The 15,606-nt window shown below is 38.1% G+C and overlaps 1 protein-coding gene across 1 annotated transcript in view; it reads left to right on the forward strand.

Moving 5' to 3' along the window:
• The first annotated feature begins 538 nt into the window (after positions 1-538).
• gucy1b1 (guanylate cyclase 1 soluble subunit beta 1) overlaps positions 539-15,606 on the forward strand; it is a 46,501-nt gene continuing 31,433 nt past the window's right edge. Inside the window, exons 1-5 of the mRNA XM_017709380.2 lie at positions 539-675; positions 1,200-1,273; positions 10,178-10,278; positions 11,510-11,628; positions 12,340-12,537. Of these exons, the coding sequence (XP_017564869.1) occupies positions 673-675; positions 1,200-1,273; positions 10,178-10,278; positions 11,510-11,628; positions 12,340-12,537 (495 nt within the window). The 5' untranslated portion in view covers positions 539-672. The remainder of the gene's footprint in view (positions 676-1,199; positions 1,274-10,177; positions 10,279-11,509; positions 11,629-12,339; positions 12,538-15,606) is intronic.

The following is a 15,606-nucleotide window of genomic DNA, read 5'->3' on the forward strand; positions in this document are numbered from 1 at the left end:
TGTCTAAACCCACACAAACGTCCTCAGCACCACAAAGGAAAAAATATGAGAGAAATTTAGGATATGGGGCTTCATTGTTATTTTATTCAATAATAATTGAAACAGTGCAGACGGTATTAATACTATATGGTGGACACTAGAAGGTATTTTAAGATTTAAGGTTATTGTGTTGTGTATGACAATATACTGCAATAATAACATATATATATATATATATATATATATATATATATATATATATATATATATATATATATATATTTCTTTTTAAGCGCTTACATTTAAAAAGCATAGCTTATACAAAGTAAAAAAAAAGACCGGTTACAACATCAGAATGACTCCCTACAAGTTATGAAAGTCGTGTGAAAATTATAAGTCAAATTATTTCCATAAATTAATCCCACCACCTGACTTACTGCGCATGCGCGGCCTCATTCTCAGGCGCGGACAGATCTTGACGGCACCTCGACGAGCTTCACAGGAGGCTAAACGTGATTGGGTCCGTGCGCGCATCCTCGAGCTCTCATTGGCTGCGCGGCGCGTCAATCAACCCGGAGCCAGTCTCAGGAATGGTGGGTTCCCACGTTAACGGCTGCCAGCGCTGTCCGAGCTGCCGTAGCGTGATTTAATTTAATATCTAGGCGGAAAAGAAACCGAAGGAGCTGTCAGATCATGGTAGGTCACGTTCATATATTCGCTAAATCATGCGATAGCCTTTATACGTAGATAGCTGTTTGAGCAGCGGAGTGTCGAGAGCTTTATTTTGCCCTGTAGGACGCGGTTGCATCGCGCATTGGCGAATATTAACGAGGCTGAAGTCAGCGTCTTATTCGCCAGCTGCTTTCCGTTCCACCTTAAATGATGTGGCAGTTATATTCTGGCGCAGACGCCGCAAAGTAACAGCTGCACTGTTTAAGGTGGAACGGGAAAATTCGAACACACGAAGCTGGAGAACAGGAAGCTTCATTAAAATTAGCTGTAAAATGATTAATGTCACTGAGAGAAGCATACAGTGCGCTGTGGTTCTTGTGGTTTGAGAAGCTTTAGCCAGGCTGTTTGCTGTTTACCGAATTGAAAAGGCAGGACCGTTTAGCCTTTATCTTCTCTCAGTCACTGAAACGTTAGACAGTTGACGGTTAAGAAGTGCTCCTTGTTAATCTGTGTGTTAATGCTAATGCTCGTCTTTCTGTTTTGTGCAGTACGGCTTTGTCAACCACGCTTTAGAGCTTCTGGTGTTAAGAAATTATGGGCCAGACGTGTGGGAAGATATCAAGTGAGTATTAAGGGGAATTTCACCATTTTTTCAAAATTTCTGCATAATGAAACCGTCGCGGTGTAAACACTGCCATTCAGAGAGGCTGGATTTGGACCCGAATATTCTAGAGAAACTTACTAACTCAGAATTGTTCATAGCAGTGGTGAGAGCAAATCAGATATCTGAAGTATTTAATAACTCTTAAAACTGCTTTAAAGAAGCTTAACTGTTTGCTAATTGCTCCACTCAGAGGTGGGTGATATGGAAAAATGCAATATCATCACAACACTTCATTAAACTTCATCAAACAGTACCACATTTAAAAGTTGTATCAAAACTATGAATACCATAATTTATATTTATATAAATAACTTCTTTAATATTTCACATACTCTGCTGCACTAAATCTAATCAGGACTCATTGGCCAATCGAAAAAAGACTAACTGCTCTCTTTGTCATCAAACCTGCAGTTGGGAAGTGTTTTTAAGTATTCACAATATCCATGATATTCTCAGAAATGCTTATTGTGGCACACTGAGACATACTTTATAATGATGATTATAAATACTGTGGTATTGCCCAGCCTTAAGCTTATGAATACACTGTCTCTGTTTTGGCCTAAAGCATAGATTTTCTTTAGAAATACATGTATGGCAGAGAGGTATTTGCACTGCGTTGTAAGGCAAAATAGCACCCATAAAATATAACATGAGTGCATATATATTTGATGGTTGAATCAATTCACATTAAAACACTCTGAATGACTTTGTTTACTTCCCAGCCATAGGTGTAATATCCAGGGGGGTGGGGAGGATAGCACTATCCCAATAATTAACTTTAGTTCTAATTATTTGGTGGCAAAAATATTGTTTTTTACTAATATAGCAAATTCAACGGTAAATAAATGTATGTTTTTCCAATACGGATATAATAAACATTGAATGACATATTATTGCCTCCTCCTCCCAGAACTAATGTTATCCATTTGTCTTCTTAGGTTGCACCCAGAGTAGTAAAACATGAAAGAATTCATATCTCTAGCTTAGCCATTTCAAACACAACAGAAATAGCTGACCATGGTGGGGCTTATCTAACTTGTGTTAGTATGCTCAACTATATCACTGGTGGAGGTCACTTCTCTTACTGTGTCAGACCATTAAAATCACTGCATGTTTAGGCTGGAATTCTTGTAGTGAGACTAGGCCCCACCTTCCCATTAGCATTTTAGGATTAAGACCATCTTAACTGGTAGAGAAAGAGGGTTCAGTGTGATCCTCGCGTTACTTTTAAAAGAATTACCTTTGAGTTAAGATACTTTTGGGAAACACTGCCTAGATTGTTACATTTTTGCATGTTTCCAAAAGCTGTTTAATAGCATTGTCATTTCTTTCTCATGGCTGCAGACCCTCAGATACAAGGTCCTGGTCAACCCCTCCACTGTTTTACACCCTTGATCTCACTGACAAACAAGATTTTCAAAAAAAATATTTTAAAAATCTGTGGAATTGCCCCTTTAAACTAAACTACCCTTAATGTAAGCTTTAAGTCATTTACAATTAGCATGTATATCTGCTTTTCTCATGCACATTTTCAGTCTTGTGGTCTGCAGGACTTGGGTTATATTTATGGCCTGTGTTGTTTCAAATCTCAAATTAGTAAACTGCACTGATTTTAGGCTGTTGCAGTGCATAATGTAGCTGAATATACAGTGTAGTACAGTGGTCTCCAACCCTTCTCCTGGAGATCTACTTTCCTGCACAGTTCAGTTCCAACCTGTGTCAAACATGCTCACCTAACACTGATGCATCTGAATCAGCCGATCAAGGACGTCTGAAGAAGTTAATTAGCTGAAGCGGATGTGGTCGATTGTAGCTGGAACGTCAGTCTGCCGGAAGGCTGGTCTCTGGGACCAGGCCTGGCCACTGGTGTAGTACATAAAGCTGATGATTATGGCTGCCAAAAAAGTGATTGTACACTACATGTCTAAAAGTGCCCAGGCTCCCCTTTTAATGAGTTAATTCAGCTTCCGTAAGGTGCACTCGTTGCTGACACAGGCGTTTAATTATGTACACGAGCGTTGCTTCCAGAATGAGACACTCTGGAGAAGCTTCACATGTATCTATGTCCCACCCAGGGACGTCTACAGCTTGGTTTTTGGGCAGTCATGGGCTGGAGATTAGGGAACCAGCCTCATGACCGGAAGGTCGCCGTTTCGATCCCCAGAGCCGACAGCACGTGACTGAGGTGTCCTTGAGCAAGACACCTAACCCCCAACTGCTCCCCGGGCGCTGCAGATTGGGCTGCCCACCGCTCCGGGCAAGTGTGCTCACTGCCCCCTAGTGTGTATGTGGTGTTTCACTTCACGGATGGGAAATTTCCCCATTGTGGGACTAATAAGGGTCTCTTAATCACTTAATCTAAGGTCACCATGGAGGGGTGCAGAGCCCCCAGCACTGTGCTGCAGAGCAGTGGAACTGTGTTCTCTGGAGTGATGAGTAGTAACCATCCAACATCAGTAGCTGACCTCACTAATGCTCTTGTGGCTGAATGCAGTCAGATCCTCACAGCAGTGTTCCATCATCTAGTGTAAAGCCTTCCAAGAAGAGTAGAGGCTGCAGCAAAGGGGGACAAACTCCCTATGAATACCTTTGATTCCAGTAGAAACTTGAAACAAGTTTTGGACACATAGTACACCAGGAAAGTTCAGTTTTAGTCAGGCCAGCAAACTAAAAGCAAATGAAATAAATGAGCTCTTCTAAACTTAGAATTAATAAGTCGAGACAGGATGAATTAGAATATTCATCTTCACTATCAGAGAAAAACGTTTTCCCAAGAATGCCAGACCCCTTGTGCAGTTGCCAGATGTTCAGTGTCATGGAGCGTGCACTTAAAATAGTCTTAAGACTATAAGGCAGTTTATTCCCCCTCCCCAACTGCTAACCCAATCACATACACTTGTTTGTATTTCTGTCTTTGTGGGATATTTCCAGTGACTGTAGATAACCATGCTCCAACCTCAGAAATAAAAAGCAAATTTTTGTGCATGTTTTCTTTTTCAAATAAAACCAGGATTTTTAATGTTTCTCACATGGACCATTCATTTAATTTTTTTTTCCCAAACATTTTTACATGTTTTACATTAACCTTGTGGGGCAAGATATGATGCCGTAATAAGAATATTTGAGAAATTGTGAGATATTTTGGGCTAAATGTGTGTGGAAATGTAGAAATATCAGGGTGGGAACAAACTGAGTGTGAAATTTCTAAACCTGTTCAATCATTTGTGAAGTCGGAGATCAAAGTAGGGGTGATGGTATGCCCAGCAAAATTGGTGTCCAACAGACAAAAAGCTTGCTGTTAGCCCATGGATGTCATGGGAGTTAGCATGGCTAATATGGAAGTTGTCCCCAGACTGGCCCCGTTTTCCATCATCCTGGGGACAGATGGTCCTCACAAAGCGCTAAATACACATACATGCACACAAAGAGACCATCACCAAAGTGCACGTACACAGCTGAAGTTTATTTGACATCCTGGGTCCCCCAGACTTGTCTTAAAATTCCAGTCTTTTGGAGCAACAGCTGTTTCACTGTAAACTTGTTTCATGGTGTCCATATATCAACACCCTGTAGCTTTTTTAATACGTTCAAAACTGCCAGCTGCCTGTTACATTGTGCAAGCATTTCATGAGATGTTAGAATTACAGAGAAATGGTCCAAAGTGACATCTAGAGCAGTCCAAGATTAGATTAAATTTGTCTGTTGTTTAATTTTTTTAAGTGATCATGTTTGATAGATAGAATTCAGTACAATGATATTTTCAAATATATTGCAGCACTTTTGTTGTATACCGGTTCATCGGCAGACATAAGGGAATAGCTGGTGTGTAGCACCAGAATAATTGTGGCGCTTCCTCTTGTACTGCCTGAGAAGTCAAACGTCTCATCCATCATCGCCTAGATTTCCAGGAAGACAAGTTATATGTGTGTGTGTGTGTGTGTGCATATATATATATATATATATATATATATGTGTGTGTGTGTGTGTGTGTGTGTGTGTGTGTGTGTGTGTGTGTAGTTTTTATTTATTTCTAGCAATTTTTTCAATGAAAACAGAACAATGAAATCAGTTTATCACCATCTAAAATGCCAAATATAACCTGACAGGATAGCACTGCTTAAATTACACATAGCGACAGTAAAAGCCACAAATAGATCAAGAATAAATCAAATAAAGAGAACATCATTCATCACTTTGTATGAAAGCTTCAGGCCTAAAGGAACAATATAAATGGTCCAAAATGGGTGGGAATAGAACCTTTTTACATTAAATTACAATGAAATTCATCGATTTTTTTTCCTCGTGTGAAAAGTTACTATTACAATATAATAAAAAAAGTATAAAACTTTGCATAAATTCTCCTTAAATAATAAATGAATGTGTTCATCGAAAACCCCGCTTTTGAGCAACATCCCAGACGTTTCTAGTCTGGATAAACTTTCCATAATGCACAGCTTTATTTCCTCTTTTATTTTCTCATGCAATTTGGTGCTAAATTTATGAGTGGGTGACTCCAGCATGCCAGATTAAAAACATTGAAGGTAAAGAAAGTGGAAGAGTAATAATGTAAGCAGTAACTAAAGCATGGAGGGGAACTGCAGAGTAATATCTTGACGTCCAAAACCAAAAAATATTTCAAGCTGTAAATTTGAAAAATCCAGCAAATGACACATTGCAGTTTTGATATCTATAAATATGTTTGTGTTACTCCAATACTGACATAGCATACAGATGATACATCACCCAGTAATAATTTCAGAGATAAAGTTTTTTTTACTGACAGTGCTGTAATATTACCCTTGTGAGAAGGAGCATACGTGTTTTGCCTTCTTCACTCCAATCTTCCGAGTTACTTCAGCGAGGCTTAACGTTTATCACAACGTTGGCTTATCTCCAAGCACCGACTGCTATGGACCTGATTAATGATATGATCTGCATTCTATTTTTAGTCTGCGCAAGGATGCGGAGCTTTTTTTCTCATGCTGTTTTAACCTTGCTTTACGTGTTTAGCTAAGCCGCTCATTCATCATGTCAGGTCGGCGCAGCAAATCAGTGTTGTTTTTTCAGCTTGTCCCGGTAATAAGGTCATCTAGACCTCATTAATGACTTGAATTTAAATTTGTTTGCGTGGCAGGTATTTTATATTTCTGAGTTTTGCAGTGAGCCTTGTTGGAATGTATGCATTCTGTACTTTTTCCACAAGTGGAGTGTTAACAAAAGTGCAGCAGAAACACAGTGATGTTACGGCAGCACGATTAAAGGTATAATATGTAATATTTTGTAGATTTATGACTGTGTGTTTGTATGCCAAAAAGAGCTGTTTTCCAAAGAACCAGTTTTATTTCCTTAAATAACCTTAGAGAAGTTGATAAGTTTAAGCTGAGCAAGTGTGGAGAACCTTTTTAAATGTTAGAACATCTGCATAGTTCTCTTTGGATGTGCAGTTCTATGGTTGCATGGTTCTGTTGGCTGTGCAGTTCTATCAAAAACACTTTAATGCCTAGAGACCCATTTCCAAATGTTTAAAAAGGTTCTTCACCTCAACAGAAAGGTACTTCGGGTAGTTATTTTGTGGTGCAGCTGTCTAATTATTGGGCCTAAAGTCTAGAAATCATGAGCTGGATCACTGATTATGCCACAGCCATCCAAGACAGCATAACTGGCTCTCTCTGGGTGGGTATAATGGTCTCCCCTCTCCACCCAATCACTCATCGTGGCACTAGCCAATGTGGGCGTCTGTTGTTGCAACTAAGTTATGTTTTTTAAAGCAAATCATTTTTCAATGGGGTCTCAAACTACCGGCCCACGGCGTGGAAAGAGCTTCATATGACCCTTCACAGATTTACAATTTATCTCTAATTTTTTTTGCAATTTTTCTGTAGTAAATATTTACATCCAGTGGGTAAATTTGTTTCATCTATTCATCTGAAGCCTGACACAGAATGAACACTGCAATCTGAGTGGGCAAGGCTGTAATTTAGCCGTAACCAACTTTGTCTATTATTGTAATTAAGACTGATTGATAGTCAAATCTGCCTTTGTTGATCCATTCTGGACAGAAACAAACATCTCAAAACAAAGAAATGAATGGAATTATTGAACGAATCAACTGAGAATGCAGGATTAACTGCTCGTTTTACCAAAACGTCACTCTTGCTCTGCCAAAATACTCTTCTACTCTTAATGTAAGTTCATGATTGAAATGGAAATTAAAATATTTATTAAAGACTTTGTGTTTGTAATAGCGCTGCTACTAATAATACAAATTATTTTGTTGTAGTTTGTGGTGACAGAAGAATTGCAAATAAATATTGACTAATATTTAATGCATTTATTTATATATATATATATATAACTAATGTATTTGAAAGTCATACCTTGAAAAAATGTATGGGACACTAATCCTGTTTTTTAGTTAATTAAAACATTAAGTAAACATGCAATGAATCACTTCATGAGGTTGAAATTTGTCCTTATAAGCTCCCCTTGGAGAAGACCACCTGGTTAGTGGCTCCCGAGGGTTCTGAGTTTGAGATTTTTGAAGTACAGCTTATTAATTTCTTATGAAACAGAACTATAAATGACTACAAGTCATTTTCGAACAGAAGAAGGATGAAGAAAATGTTGTATCTTCAACATTCCCCATCACTAAACATGACTAATAAAGGACAATATTTCAGAAAAATAGGGCTGGCACTAATCTCCAACATAAGAAAGGAATCAAAAGGAGAATGAAGAAGAAAGCTGATGAAAAGGCGTCGACACTAAAACAAAAAAAAAATTATCTCCACATGTCAGCACATCTGCATAAACACACCACACTGCACATAAAAGACACAAGCCTCCAATAGGAACAAATAAATGAGTGGAATATATTTAAAAAAAAAGATAAATGAAAATAAGGAGAGATAAAAGAGAGAGAGTCGGTAAATACCACAGTTTTCTGTCACAAACTGGAACAAACCTGTTAGACCCTCATGCAAATTAGACAAAATATGTTTAGAGCTTCTGATGAACAGTTATACAGAAAAGCTACAACAACAAGCCTGATAGTACACTCTCTCTCCAAAGATTTGAGGACACCTTGTCCAGCATTTCTTCTGAAATCACTGATTAATAGGGAGTTTGTCCTGCTTTACTGCTATAACAGCCTCTACTCTTCTGGGATGTCTTTATACTAGATGATGGAACACTGCTGTGGGGATTTTGATTGCATTCCGCTACAAGAGGTTTAGTGAGGTCATACTGATACGGGATGATACGTTTTGGATCACAAACTCTACTCCAACTCATTCCCAAAGTAGTGGATGGAGCTCCAATTGGCATTGAGCAAGGTCAACTTAGGCTAACCATTCTATTGGTCACAGCTTTTCTGTAGAGATTATACAAGGTAACAGTGATGGGTGCATCTTAAACTGCAAAGCCACCAAACATTTTCCTCTAACACCAGCATCCATAAATAGCCTCAAATAATAGCTGCTGAGTCACAAATAGCACAACGTCTTTCTCAAAGAATGGCCATCTGGGAGAGAAGTTCGAGAACATGGCTCGGGTCACGCATGTGTAAGCAGTATCCTCACTACTCACAGGGCTGAAGTGGGTTATTCTGCTAACACACAGCTTTAACAATAGTGTGTTCTCCTATTGTCTCTCTCTGTAACTGACCTAACTGATCAAGCTAGTTTCTCTGTCTAGTCTGTCATCTGTCCGTCTGTCTGTTCGTTCGTCAATCTGAAGCACATTGAGCGGTAGTGAGAATAGGACCCTTAGCTTCTTTAAGATGTCACTATATGAAGGTTGGATAATGTTTATAGTGAGTGGACAGTCCAAAACACAACCTGCATATGTCGCTGTCTAAAAAATACAAGCATCTCCAAAATGGTAACTTCAAAGAGAAGGTAAAGACATTATTTACTTTTAATGTAAGTCAATGTAATAATTTTTTTTAGTACTTTTGGCACATTTCTATTTCTCTATTCATCATAAATTTTGCAGGCAATGTACAGCTGCTTTGTCCTAATGATGTGGAAAAATGCTGGACAATATGTAAAGCCAGGTTGTCTTAAGTCCAAATTCAGTGGTGTAGCAGGCTGAGAGTGTTGGACTGAGGGCTGTGAATCATGGGTGCTCATTAGAATATTATTAAAATTCTCGGACACTCCTAAATATCGCCTTTTTTTGGAGACAGGTTTTATTATACATATTTTTCTGGGCCTTGCGCATGGAAAATGCAGAATGCTCTTATCTTCTCTTGCTCTTATGTTAAGCTGTGCAATGACATTGAATTAGCAGTAGTTTAAAAAGATGTGGATGGCTTCACAGGACTCCGGGCAAGCTTGTGCCTTAGCCTTCACCTTCCTGGCGCTGGTGGTATTGTGTGATTGGGGGAGTCCTAACTAGTGGTTGGAACCGGATATGACTAAGTTGGGGAGAAAATTTTGGGTATGTGGCTGATAATATATCCCACTCAGGTTACTAAAGAGACTCATGTGCCCTGAAAGAATGTTTACCAACACAACACAATAACAGTATTTAATGGCATTTTAACTGGGTACAAACAACACCAGGAGTATGTAATTTAAGTGTTTACTGTTTCAAGTAATTTAAATGTTAATAATGAAAACAATGGGTTAATTTATTGAAGCATTATTGATGCCACACTGCAGCTGCATCAAGGCACATTCTGCGCTCTTGCATACATCTGGCCCAGTGCATCCTATAATTGCAGGTAGGAGGTTTTGTTGCAACAAAGTTTGCATATTTTCAAAACAGCTAAATGAAGAATTTAGCTTTTACATGTTGAACACATCCATGTCTTGCAAGAAAAGCATGTAAATAACCCACATTCAAATCTTCTATTAGGCGCGAGGCCCAGGTTGATGTGGAAGGACAGTTCCTGGTTAGAATCATCTATGAGGATGCCAAAACATACGATCTTGTGGCTGCTGCAAGCAAAGTACTAAGTGAGTATTTTTTTTGGTAGTTTAATACTTTAGGCAGTTTTGTTATCTATACTTTAATATAATTTTTTATATTAAAAAAATTACACTGAGGTCAATTTTCCATATAATACTAATTTAAGCAATGTGCTGAGTGGTTGAATATTTTTATTTTTCAAACAATTCTTATTTCACCTTGTTCAAATATCAGCTTTGCATTTTGTCCCTTTTTCTGTGCAATTTTTCCAATATAGAAAATACTTTAAAGTGGAAACAATTAAAGTGTGACAAGAACATCACAAACTGATCGAAATGTTAGTGTAACGGGGAGCGAGGAGGCGGATGCATATGCAGAGATAAGCGAGATTTATTATGGGCAAATCCAGGGTCATAGTCTAAACAGAGAGCAGGAGAGACAGACATGACAAAATAAACACAAGCATAAACATCCAAACACAGACAGAGATTCAAGCAAAGACCAGTAACCAAACAGGGGAAAACACAGGGCTTAAATACATAAGGGCAATGAGGGACAGGTGCAAACACAAGTGGAGACAATCAGAGGTGGAGTCATGAAACGAGGGGGCAGGACTAGAAAACCAAAACAAATGCACATGGAAGATCAAAACAAAGGGGCACATGGAGTAGTGGGAGGAGCCAACTGTGATAGTTAGATAAAAGTGATATACCTGTGTTTTTATAACTTCTGTGATGTCATTGTTTATTGCTGTGCCATAATATAACAAACAAAACCTTCTAAGACTGAACTTTGTAGGTGAGTAAAATATCCCTGCAGATTTCTGTGAAAGAAGAGAATGAATGAAAGCTGTAATAAAAGTAAATTATATTTAGTTGTTGAGGCTTCTGAGTAATTTTAGAATATGTTTTTTGCCTTTTTCCCGTTGCTGAAAAATGAATAACTTGCATTTAAGGGTCATTTTGACTAAAAATAGTAATAAATGTAATTAAAAAAGTAAAAAGCAATTTAATAAATGATTGGTGGTTTCGGAATTTTGTAAAGTACTATACACTTAATGTAGTCACCGTACACAACCTTTTTAGAAACTTCCACACCATTTATATTAGAAATTCATCTTACATGTCCACTATATGGGTGTACAGTTACAGACAAACTGTGCATCAGCAGATGGACAACAGGCTTTCTAATAAAGTGGCCAATGAGTGTATTAGTAACAAATTACTAGTATAAAGTCTGTTGTATATTAATGCTGGATATGCTTTCTGCTGTAAACAGAAATGGATGCTGGCGATATTCTGCAAATGTTTGGGAAGATGTTCTTTGAGTTCTGTCAAGAATCTGGCTATGACACCATCCTACGAGTGCTGGGCTCCAACGTTCGGGAATTCCTGCAAGTAAGGAGCCACTGTTCATGTATCTGACCTAGAGACTGTACAAAGACCTCTCAGTGTTGGACATTTTGTTGATGTAAATAACATCTAAATTGATATAAAACACATAGTCCACTCCATCGACAAGCATTTCATTTGGCACTTTGACCTAACTCTGCTCTGTTTGCGCAGTGTTCATAAATTTCTTGTGACTGTTGTTTCAAACTAAAAGGTCTCCGCAGAGTTTTGTAATTGCAACTTAATGACATTTTAATGACATAAAATATTTTTAGTAATGTGAGAACCACTCATAGTTCACACAACATGGGGGAGGGGAAAACATAATTCCCATAAGAACTTTGCAATATGCAGAAGAACATACTAATGTCAATTATACAATTCCACCAGACAGGTCTCCCAATACATAATACAAAAATACATAGTGTAACTTTACAAATATTTCAATACTTATAGATCAGGACTATGTGGACCTTTCAGACAGTGGCATAGCCATAGCGACAAAACCCACATTAAGGCAGAAAGTGGTCTTTTTTTTATTTATTTATTTTACTTTTTTTAAGCTTTTATTTTCTGGCAGCAAACTGTAAATCGGAGTCAGAAAATCTCTGCTCCAGTTTCATGCTCTGTATCTTGCGCAATTTGTTCTCATGTGGACACAGACATTTTCAAAAATGAGTTTGACTTGAATAACAATAAGAGTTGCTACTGTTTTAGAATCTGGACGCTCTGCATGACCACCTGGGCACCATCTATCCCGGGATGCGTGCACCCTCGTTTCGCTGCACAGACGCAGAGAAAGGAAACAACCTCATCCTGCACTACTACTCTGAGAGAGAGGGTCTACAGGATATCGTCATCGGCATCATCAAGACGGTCGCCCAGCAGATTCATGGAACGGAGATTGAAATGAAGGTCAGCCTGTTGTGTCTCCTTTACTTCCTTTTCTTGATTTTGCATAGGTTTTTATACCAAAGGCAGTCAAAATTCAGTTTTACATGACCATAAAATCTCATTTACTGACTTACAGACTGACTGAGTCATTTTCTGACTCACTAATTCACCTACTGATTGACTTATTCACTCAACAAGTGACTTCCTCACTCACTGACTCATTTACTGACCGACTGGCTGACTACTGTCTGACTACTTACTGACTGACTGACTGACCACTGCCTGACTACTTACTAACTGACTACCTACTGACTGGCTGACTGACTGTCTGACTTATCATTTTAGGCAAAATTTACTCTATATTTCACACGAAGCTTTGTAAAACATGCACAAGGTGTTAGTTAAAATGCTGACTGCAGTTATTTTTGAAAAATATCAACATAAATTTAACATTACAAGGACATTTTTTAAAGAAGGCAAAGTGTTCCTGAACTTTAAGTGTGTGATGCCTTTCTAATGTTGGTCAGTGGACGAGCGTGTTTGATCCTCAGAAGTCATAGCCATAGTCATTTATCACCGGTGATAAAAGTATGGGCGATTTCGATATGACTCCTTTCTCACAATAGGCTCATTTTAAAAATTTCACTCATGCCATGTTTGTCTTTATAAGTAAATGAATCATTTGATTTTGATTTTTTTTGTGGGCAGAAAAAAACATGGTTTACCTTGGTTTTGCCTTTACTTTGAAATAAATGGAAAGAAGTCAGTGCAGAGTGAAACCTCTAAATACAGAATGTAAACCAAACATATATAATCTGTTACGTAACTATATGCATAATTCCATAAATACATTTAGTAGTAGAGCAAATCAACAGGAGTAACTCTAGACGTCTAAGGGCTTTACATGAACTTGTGCTATTGTGCATATAGTGATAACAAATATGAGAAAAAAGTGGCAGAAGAAGAGGATGTTCCTGGTCTCAGCGAGTGAGATCATTCTTTGTCGCCTTACACAAGTCCCTCCGTTATTTTTCAAAGAAACCAAAAGCCTAATCATCTCCCAGACTCCACACTGCCCTCTCTCTCTCGTTCTCCCGCACGCTCTCTCTCTAGTGTGAAATGAGCAAGCAGAATTGACAGACCCTCCAAATGTAACACCTGATTTCTTGATAAAATGCTGGCCGCCGTTGTCATGACGACAGCAGGGCAAAGACGGTGCCTTGACGTCAGCAAAATGGGTTCAGTTGCACGCAGGAAAAATCTCTGCAAGGCTGCAGCACACGGTTGTGTACCAGCCTGCCATGTGTGCTGCTCTACTGCCTTTTCACACGCCAGGTTTTAGCAGTTTAAAGAGAAAAGTATCTGAGAGGAAAACTACGCTCAATTACTATTCAGACAGGATTCGTTGTAAATGGGGAGGTAGGGAAATGCAGTTATTCCTAGCGTTTCTCTGTGATTTTAATCCCATCTGAATCCCTCCTGTCAGTATTTTTATAGACATCAGTAAAGATTCTGGAGCTTTTTACCTGCCTTAGAAAGGAGGGTGTTTGTGATGTTTATGATGGATCTGCAAGGGACATGCTAGATGCTGCATGGGACATCTCTAGATATGGATCATTTAACCAATAGTCGCATTTACAACACATTTTGGACTTTTAAATGACCTGGACCTTAGACCTATTGCTTTGAGTGACCCTGTACCTTATAAAATAATAAAATAAATTATATTTATTTTATTGTAATAAATGACTGAACATTCATTTTTGTCACAATAAAAACATCACTAAAATCATGTCACTACCAAAACTTTACCACATGTTTAAGTAGTGACAATTTTAGCTCATTTTCAGCAGAACTTGAAAAAGCTAGTCAGTACACACAAAATCATAATATTTTTCAATAAAACCCAAAAAGTTTACTTTATTGCAAATGTGTTTTGGTAGTGACACTATTTAATATTGAATTGATTTTCAGACTTAGGTACACTAAGGGATTTACTTCTAAACAATGGGATCTAACTGCTTACCATGTGGCCATGAAGGACAGGGATGCAGTCACACTTCCTGCTCTAAAATGCAGGGGTGTGGCTAAAATAAGGCTCCGCCTATGGAATAAAACTCTGTGTTCCGGTGTTGACAGGAAATTCCATGCAGTTTTTCCCCTTTACCCCAAATATAGTATATGAGCCAAGACAATATTGGGGCCTTCAGTATTGCTCTGAAGCTACAAAGCTAATGTAGCTGTATAATTATACATAATCAGTCGTATGCAAAAGTTTGGGCACCCTAGGTCAAACAATGTGTACATTTTAATACACAATTACTGTTTATTTGTTGAATTTAACAAAAAATGTGGCCAACAAAACATACTCTGACTAGGGATGTTCAAATACCTGCATACAACTGCAGGTTAAGTTTTGGGACCAGCTGTGGCAAAGCTGCCTCTCAGATGAGTGGGACTGGAAAAACCCACTACATATAGATATATTAATCTTGAGACTCTCAGCCATCTGAGCAAGCACAGCTTTACCAGTTGTAGGTTCTGGCACCAGTGAGTCACATGTTGTATATTCATGTCTGTGTTATGCTGAGATTGTAATATGCCACTCTTTACTGTCAAAAGAGATTGCAGCAACAATATTTCATCAAAAAATGCTAGTATAGCACAGAACAATTAGAAGAAAAATATAATATACACAGTTTTCCCCTTACTTCAAATGTAGCCCACAAGCTGACACATGTTTATTGGTCAAAGTTTGCACAAAACTACAAAGATTGCTGCTACAATTTTTTAAAAAGTTTTTAGCTACGTCATGTAATTTTGTCTATTTTTTTATACATAACATGATCTCATACAGTGTCAAAAAACAAGTAAGCAAGTCTGTTTTGAGATTACTGAACAACTTTATGTGGGTTTTGAATCTGAACCCATCTTGAGCTCAACAATATTCAGTCCAATCAGCAAAGTGCAGTATAGCTTGACAGGACAGCACCAGTTACCATTTAGTGAACAAAAGCAGCAACAAAAGCAGATTAATAAAGTATAAAATTCTGTCCAGAATTCCAACAAATTCAACAAATTTATATCCAA

This window comes from Pygocentrus nattereri, chromosome 22 (genome assembly GCF_015220715.1).
Source record: "Pygocentrus nattereri isolate fPygNat1 chromosome 22, fPygNat1.pri, whole genome shotgun sequence".
In the NCBI taxonomy this organism is placed as follows: Eukaryota; Metazoa; Chordata; class Actinopteri; order Characiformes; family Serrasalmidae; genus Pygocentrus; species Pygocentrus nattereri.